The sequence below is a fragment of the Ursus americanus genome, chromosome 10, assembly GCF_024610735.1.
Source record: "Ursus americanus isolate L20-20 chromosome 10, mUrsAme1.1.p, whole genome shotgun sequence".
NCBI lineage: Eukaryota > Metazoa > Chordata > Mammalia > Carnivora > Ursidae > Ursus > Ursus americanus.
The window spans coordinates 60,117,396-60,126,178 of NC_142136.1; the positions used below are offsets into that span (position 1 = coordinate 60,117,396).

The 8,783-nt window shown below is 43.5% G+C and overlaps 1 protein-coding gene across 1 annotated transcript in view; it reads left to right on the forward strand.

Annotated features, from left to right (window-relative positions):
• FOXO1 (forkhead box O1) overlaps positions 1-8,313 on the forward strand; it is a 98,822-nt gene extending 90,509 nt beyond the window's left edge. The window contains exons 2-3 of the mRNA XM_045796904.2: positions 3,100-4,455; positions 4,971-8,313. Coding sequence (XP_045652860.2) covers positions 3,100-4,437 — 1,338 coding nt within the window. The 3' untranslated portion in view covers positions 4,438-4,455; positions 4,971-8,313. The remainder of the gene's footprint in view (positions 1-3,099; positions 4,456-4,970) is intronic.
• The last annotated feature ends 470 nt before the right edge of the window (positions 8,314-8,783 follow it).

An 8,783-nucleotide genomic window follows, 5' to 3' on the forward strand; every position in this document is an offset into this window, starting at 1 on the left:
ACAGAGCGCGATGTTTTGATAAGTAGGGGATTGCTATGAGCCCCCTTTTTGGAAAGGGGGGGTAAGACTAAGTCTGAGTAGTGAGTTAGCGAATGTCCCGCCTGAGTTAGTGAATGCTTCCTGAACTTTTTAAAGATTTCATCATTACACATTCTGCAGTCTTGTTAAAAATGTCCCCTAATTGCAGTTACAGATGACCTGATCTAATTATGTGTGTTGTAGAGCTGTGCCACCCTCCCACCAGTCAGCGCAGACAGCCAGGAAGCTGTTATCTAGGAGGATCTTCCCCCTTCATCATTAACTAAATGTGACAGGGACAGGAGTCAAGCTTCCTTTCCTCCAGAGATTTCATGGTGGCTTATCTGCGTGTCTGCTGTGTTCCAAGAACGAGATAGTCATGATGGAATATTGTGCAAATGTCCAGACTTTCAGCCTATAGAACATGTCACAGGGTCAGAGTGCTCGGCTCCCTTCCAGGTCTACCCCAGGGACAGGCCTGTCTCTTCAAGGACGAATTTAGAACTTGGTTTGCTGGTGTTGGTGGGCCCAGGAGATGAGGCTGTGGCTCTTGGAGCCTACATAGGTGTCTGTGTGTTTAAGATCCTTCCGTAGGGTTTGGAGCCTCTTCTGGGAATGAAATAGGCCACTGGAGAAATGTAGTACTTGGCCTCTTTTAGGGGTTCTTGTATGTACTTAAAGTCTTCCTCAAAGCTCCTCTTGAGTTGGGGATAGGTCAAGAGGCGGGAAGGAAGAGGAAAGTCTAGGGAACAAAAGAAACCTGACTGCCACCCACTTGCGCACCTGCCCTGCATCCAGCCTGGAAGCCCCCGTTCAGGGCCGTATCTGCCCCGCACTCACTGTAGGCCCTGGCAGAAGGGCTTGTCACGTCGGTGCTCTGTTGCAATCCTTGGGTGGAATGTAGTACAGAGGGTCAGAGGGCATTTTGAAATATGGATTTCTCAGCCCTGGTTGTCCAGCCTCACTCTACTCTGATTTTTGCATCTTTTTAGAAAGGGAGATTTATTTTTCTTTTCTGTTTTCAATCTCTTTTTAATAAGAAGAACTTGAATTCATGGTTTTTGTTGAAGCCCTGGCCTTGTCCCGCTGTGCAAAGGCTTTTTCTGGCACAGCGATTGGCACTCAAGCATCTGTATCCCACACTGATGGCAGAAGGATGTGGGCATTGTGGCTGCATCCCTGGGTGACCACAGATCCAGCCAGAGCCTTTTCGTGGTCAGGGAGAGGGGCCACAGAGGTCCAGGGGGCTCAGTCTGCTAAGCCTTGTACCCAGTTGGCAGAGGGCACCAGGGAAGGCTTGGGAGTCATGCATAAGGCCCTGCTTCTGGTGGCTAGGATCCAGAATCCTGCTCCTGAACTTGGGCTCAGGGCCCTTATGACAGAGGCTGCTGAATGAGCAGCTAGTAAGGGTCTACTTTGGTGCCCTATTCTGTATGGGGAACAAAAAGCTACAAGACCAGGGACAGGAGTCCCTTGGAGCCCCTCCTTTGGAGCCCATTTTCCCTTTTCCATATGTCCCAGAGGCTCTCCAGATGCTGGCAGTCTCAGTGTGTGTCCATTGGAGGAATCAAATTGGGGCTTCCTTGTTTGCAGCCTAGCTTTGCTGCTTTTACTAGAGCTTGAGACTGTCTCTGGCCTCCAGTATGTTTGGAGTTGTGGGTGTATGTGTGTTTCTAATACCACTAAGCTCCTACCCATACCCCCAGTGAATAGGAAGAGGGGAGCAGGGCTCAGATTGGCAATATAGTTGTGTCCCTAAAGTTGGGATCTGGTACCTACTTCTTGGTGACTGCTTACCATGTGCCAGACACCACTCAACATTTTATAAACTGTATCTCATTTAATCCCTCACATAGCCCTAAATGGGTTTATTATTTATCTCTGCTTTACGGATAAGGAAACTTAAGGCACCTTGGGGCGAAGCAGTTTCCCAGGGGCCAAGCAGTTTCCCAAAGTTAAGTTGATTTTCTTTACTAATTGTATTAGGCATACACGTGGCACAATTTAGTCATGGAACACCTGTACTTAGCGACTGAAGCCTGGAGCTCTTTGTACTGCCCACCACTTCTTCCCCCCACTCCGACCCAGGGGGTCTTTTTGGACAGAGCTTGACTTCCGATGTAGACTGACGTTGAGTTAGTTGGCACATATTACCGGTTATTTTGGGGAGGTAGGGGGTTGTGGACAACACTGGAATTTAAATTTTCCCCCTTTTTTGGCAGTTTAACTTTTTTTTTTTTTTTAAAGATTTTATTTATTTATTTGACAGAGAGAGACAGCCAGCGAGAGAGGGAACACAAGCAGGGGGAGTGGGAGAGGAAGAAGCAGGCTCATAGCGGAGGAGCCTGATGTGGGGCTCAATCCCATAACGCCGGGATCACGCCCTGAGCCGAAGGCAGACGCTTAACCGCTGTGCCACCCAGGCGCCCCGGCAGTTCAACTTTCTGAAATAAGAAATATGACCCTGTTTGTTTTATATTCACCTATATTTGCCTCATGGACTTGAAAGGTAGAAAGGAATCTACGTCTTGCTAGTTTTCAGGCTTTTAATTCTTAACTAAAAATATACCCTGCTTCACTTCTTTCTTTTCCATAATCATGTGGGCCCAGTAATATAAAACTTCTCACTTGTGTAAATGGCATATGTGCAATCTGAAGAGAATTGGCAGTAGTTTTAGGGGTGATAGAATGGAAAAGATTTTTGATAGCACTTTGTTACAGAGGGCTATTTGCATAGCATTGTAGCCAAGCAAAAATTTAAGTGGTTTTAAAATCAGTTTCTGTAATTGCCCTATAAAATATAGCTATATAAAAGATGTCCATAATAATGCTTATTTAATTTTGTCCCCTCATTACATTAAGATACAGATACTGTTTTTAAGATAAGATACTATTTCTCTTGTACTGGTTTGAGCTCTTTTATAGTGGAGTTCAGAACACATATGATTGTATGGGTTGAAATCTGTACCACAAACTTTAAAAATTTTTTACTTGTCTTCCAATGTCTATCTATCTATACCAAATAGTAAGTATTCCAACTGGAGAAGTATTGTGTTTCTAACATGATGTTTTGCTTTACAGAATTCAATTCGCCATAATCTGTCCCTACACAGCAAGTTCATTCGTGTGCAGAATGAAGGGACTGGAAAAAGTTCTTGGTGGATGCTCAATCCAGAGGGAGGCAAGAGTGGAAAATCCCCCCGGAGAAGAGCTGCTTCCATGGACAACAATAGTAAATTTGCTAAGAGCCGGGGCCGGGCTGCTAAGAAAAAAGCATCTCTCCAGTCTGGCCAGGAGGGTGCTGGGGACAGCCCAGGATCTCAGTTTTCTAAGTGGCCTGCGAGCCCTGGCTCTCACAGCAACGATGACTTTGATAACTGGAGTACATTTCGCCCTCGAACTAGCTCAAATGCTAGTACTATTAGTGGGAGACTTTCTCCCATTATGACCGAACAGGATGATCTTGGAGATGGGGATGTGCATTCTATGGTGTACCCACCATCTGCTGCAAAGATGGCCTCTACTCTACCCAGTCTGTCTGAGATAAGCAATCCTGAAAATATGGAAAATCTTTTGGATAATCTCAACCTTCTCTCATCACCAACGCCATTAACTGTTTCGACCCAGTCTTCACCTGGCACCATGATGCAGCAGACACCATGCTACTCATTTGCACCGCCAAACACCAGTCTGAATTCACCCAGCCCAAACTACCAAAAATATACATATGGCCAGTCCAGCATGAGCCCTTTACCCCAGATGCCTATGCAAACGCTTCAGGACAACAAATCGAGCTATGGAGGTATGAATCAGTATAACTGTGCACCTGGACTCTTGAAGGAGTTGCTTACTTCTGACTCTCCTCCCCATAATGACATTATGACAGCGGTTGATCCTGGGGTCGCCCAACCCAACAGCCGGGTCCTTGGTCAGAATGTGTTGATGGGCCCTAATTCGGTCATGTCAACCTATGGCAGCCAGGCATCTCATAACAAAATGATGAACCCTAGCTCCCACACCCACCCTGGACATACCCAGCCAACATCTGCAGTTAATGGGCGTGCCTTGCCCCACGCGGTCAACACCATGCCCCACACCTCGGGTATGAACCGCTTGGCCCCAGTGAAGACAGCTTTACAAGTGCCTCTGTCCCACCCCATGCAGATGAACACCCTGGGGGCCTACTCCTCAGTGAGCAGCTGCAATGGCTATGGCAGGATGGGCATTCTCCACCAAGAGAAGCTCCCCAGTGACTTGGATGGCATGTTTATTGAGCGCTTGGACTGCGACATGGAGTCCATTATTCGGAACGACCTCATGGATGGAGATACTTTGGATTTTAACTTTGACAATGTGTTGCCCAACCAAAGCTTCCCGCACAGCGTCAAGACGACGACACATAGCTGGGTGTCAGGCTGAGAGTGAGTTAGTGAACAGGTAAGATCACCCCAATATCAAAAGACCTTCTGAAGCCAGAGCTTAAAAGAGAGGAGCATAGTAACTTGCCATATATCTTCCATAGTTGGGACTTTCCTGATGTCAGCTGGCTGTTCCTTGTGGAGAGGCTATCTTTTATCATGCATTCTCTGCCCTTTTTGCAGCTCATAAATTGTGGGGTTTGGTTTTTTGTTTGTTTGTTTTTTTTTTTTTTTTGAGCTTAAGCATAAGGAAGCTTCCTTTGACTGCTTTAAAGATTTTCTTTTGACAGTTAGATGGCTGCATCTTTTTAGTAGCTCTTCAATAAATGAATATGTTTGATACAAATCAAATACAGCAGTTTTTTTTTTGTTTTTTGTTTTTTTTTTTTAAGTAGAATTTTTCCCCATTGAATGATTTTGGAGCTGTTTTGAGAAAGCTCTAGCTTCTCCCACCCCCAAGTTTGTCTGTCACTCTAATATGTTAAATTGAATTGATTTTAATTTGGCTGTATTTTCATTGTGTGTTTTTTCTAGGCTACACTTAAAAGTACTTCAGATTGTCTGACAGCAGGAACTGAGAGAAGCAGTCCAAAGATGTCCTTCACCCCTCCTTTTCGTTTCTTGATTAAAAAAAAAAAAAAAACCACAACAATAACAACAACAACAAAAAAAGCGCATTTCTTTTTTCCTTTCGTCAGACTTGGCAGCGAAGATACTTTTCCTGTACAGGATGTTTGCCCGATGTTAGCAGGTTATGTGCTGCTGTAGATAAGGACTGTGCCATTGGAAATTTCATTACAATGAAGTGCCAAACTCACTACACCATATAATTGCAGAAAAGACGTTCGGATCCTGGTGTGCTTTCAAGTTTTGTACATAAGCAGTAGCTACAGAGTTGTATTTGTGTGTGTTTTTGTTTTTGTTTTTTTTTTTTAAATACCCATTTGGTCCAAGGAAAGTTTATACTCTTTTTGTAATACTGTGATGGTCTCATGTCTTTGATAAGTTAAACTTTTGTTTGTACTACCTGTGTTCTGCTGAACAGACGAACCGCAGAGAACCAAGCTCTCCGTCCCGCGCCTCCCCGGACAGCGTTGGGCCTGTTCACACAGCCACACAATTCACATGAGAACCCATAGCCTGTGATCAGTCTGCTGAGTTCATGGACTTGTCAAACACCTTTGGGGGGAAAAATAGATTAAATGCCAGCCTTGTACAGGTCTTTTCTATTTTTTTGTTTGTTTATTTTGTTATTTGCAAATTTGTACAAACATTTAAATGGTTCTAATTTCCTGATAAATGATTTTTGATGTTATCGTTGGGACTTGAGATCATTTTTGGAATAGATATTGAACTGTAATGTTTTCTTAAAACTAGAGTCTACTTTGTTACATAGTCTGCTTGTAAATTTGTGGAATCCCAGCTATTTGAGGCAGCATCCATAATTTTCATTTTGTATTTCTAACTGGATTAGGACTAATTTTATACGTGTTTAACTGGTTTGTACACTTTGGGATGCTACTCGGTGTTATTTCTGACTAATCTTAAAATCATTGTAATTAGTACTTGCATACTCAACGTTTCTGGCTCTGTTTTGGCAGGAAAGCGATGTATAGTTACGGACATTTTGCGTTTCATGTTTAGGAGAACTTAATAGTTTCTCGTTGTGTATTGGAAAGCAGTGCCATCTGCTCCTGTTGTCCCGTGAACCAAGTGCACCACAGAGTGCTGAGTCCTCTGACAGATGCCTGTGTGCTATGTCGTTTCAGTTACTCTTGAGGGGCCCCGTGATGTTTGTGGATCAGAAAGGGGATCCTGCGTCGAAAACTGCGCTCCTCGCTCAAAACTGGGAGTTTTGATCAACTTAACCTTTTTGAATTGAGCTTCAGCCGATGTCTCCCCTCGTGTTTCCGTGCTCTTCTTTTGGTGTAGGTGGACGTTGGTTTTGTGGCTCTGCCTCGAAGGATTATGTTAAGACTCACACTTCATCCCCCTCTCCCTTCTGTCTTGCAGATTACGTAGCACACTGTGGAAATTTAGGTGGAAGGAGGAAAATTGAAAAATAGGACTTTACTGATTTGCAGAGTGCTTCTTGTCCCTGAGTGCTCGTTTAAAAATTGGGGCAATTAATTTGAAAACCTGACAAACCAGCTGTAAGTTGTATATTTGAATTTATCTTAAAAGCTCTTAGTATAAGTTAGAAATTGGGAGAATTTCTTTAGCCTTTAGCAACCTAAACTATAATTCTGCATCATTATGTTTTAATATTTTGCAATTACCTATAACTGACAGACCAGGTTAATTGGCTTTGCGTCCCATCCGTATTTTCAAGTCATGTGGAATGCCCTAAGTCAAAGTCAGCCCAATAAAAGGAGCAGGTTACAGAAATGTTCCTTTTGCCTTCTTGAGAGGGCTCTGATTGCGTTCTGTGTACTTAGCCCGGGTCACACTTGCTTTGTCTTGCATGTGAATTGCGGATCTGTTGGCTTGGTTTTTCCTACACGTTTAACAAGAACACACGTGTTCCTGAAAGATTTTCTATAGGAGGCCAGCTCTGTTGTAAGCTTCCCACTGTGACTTCTGCTATTTTGAAAACTCATTAAACAGCCTACTCTCCAACTATCTTCACTGTTGTCCACTCCAAAGTATGTCTGGTTTTGGAAACCCTTGTTCCTCTAAGCAGTGCCTTCTGCATATGTGCTAGAACTTGTCGGTGCCAGAGTCCTTGGGTTCCCATTCCTGTTGCCGTGTCCACCTTCTTTCCTCCTCTTGTGCCCTCCCATGACGAGCCTTAGAGCCCCCCATTTGTTCATTAAAGAGGCAACTACAGCTGAAATCGCTCTTAAAATCTTACTACATCCTAGAGTAACTTTTAAAAAGATGTTTCTTCCTCCCGAGTCTGTGTAAATATCTTTTTTTTTTCCCCTTCAAAATTTTCTTTGTGTTAAGATTCTGACATGAATCTTGGGTATCTCTCTGGGGTACAGTGAAGTCCAGTGAAAGGCGCCTTGTCTATTTTGAAAACAAATATTATGTGACCTCTGGTAATTCTTTTTCTGTACGAATACTGACTTTCTGGAGTAATTAGTATATCAGTTATTGTACATGATTGCTTTGTGAAATGTGCAAATGATATCACCTATGCAGCCTTGTTTGATTTATTTCCTCTGGTTTGTACTGTTATTAAAGCATATTGTATTATAGAGCTATTCTGATATTTTAAATATAAAGTATTGTTTCCGTAATATAGACGTATGGAATATATTTAGGTAATAGATGCATTACTTGCAAAGTACCGCTTCAACAAACTGACAGAGTCTAAATTAATTAGCAAATGTTGCATCCCAGTGGGCAGTAAATCAATGGAATGTACTAAGAAGAGGAGAAGGACACTTAAAACGGAAAAAAAAAGTTTTCCAAAGTTATACAATTCGGACTTGTTCAACTACTGGGTATATGTTACCAACACCCCTCCTCCTCCCCCAGACTTACTTGAAATTCTCACATTCAGCTCTTAAGAGTGCTTAATTTATAACTGACTTTTAAACTTGTGGTTTTGGTTTGGGAGTAATCATTCATTAAAAAATGCAGTGTGGTTTATGCAAACAAAACAGCCTTGCATTACTCTTGGCCTCCTCCTTGAGGGCGGTGCGCACAGCCTGGCAGTGTGGCCAGGTGTGGCCGTCAGAGCCCTGTCGGGCCGTGGCCATGCCCTCCCGCATTTCACTACTCGAGTTCAGTAACAGCGCAGAGTCCATGTTCCTGTTCCGATACTCTCTGAGAAGTGCCTGATGATGCTGATGTACGTACAGACACAAGAACAATCTTTGCTATTATTGTATAAAGCCATAAATGTACATAAATTATGTTTAAATGGTTTGGTGTCTTTCTTTCCTAATCGTGCAGAGTAAGCTCTATTATTAGTGGGTTTTTGTTGTTGTCTTTTTTTATGTTTAGCTTGAGTTGAACCTTGTCAGCCACAATGCCATAGTGTCTTCAGATCTGGTATTTCCCTTGGTGGGGGGTGGGTGGGGGGTGGGCAGCGGGGAAATGGCCCCTCTAAGAATTGAAGCCCCGAGAGTTGAAGAACAAGTAAAATCCTTGCCAATAAATGACCCTGGAGTACTTCATCTTTGGAATGTCTGAAACTACATCCTGTATGGTAATGCCTGGGCATATTAAATCTCATGTCGGAACAGACCATGCTAAAGGTAAAAACCCCTGAAGGGCAGGTTAGGAGAGTCCTGGCTAGGAGGGCACTGAGCAGGTGCTAGCTGGTGTGGAGGGAGCCGTGGCCTTCTGGGGCCACGTGTAGCTCCTGTCTCTACTTTGCACCCCTTGCTGAAG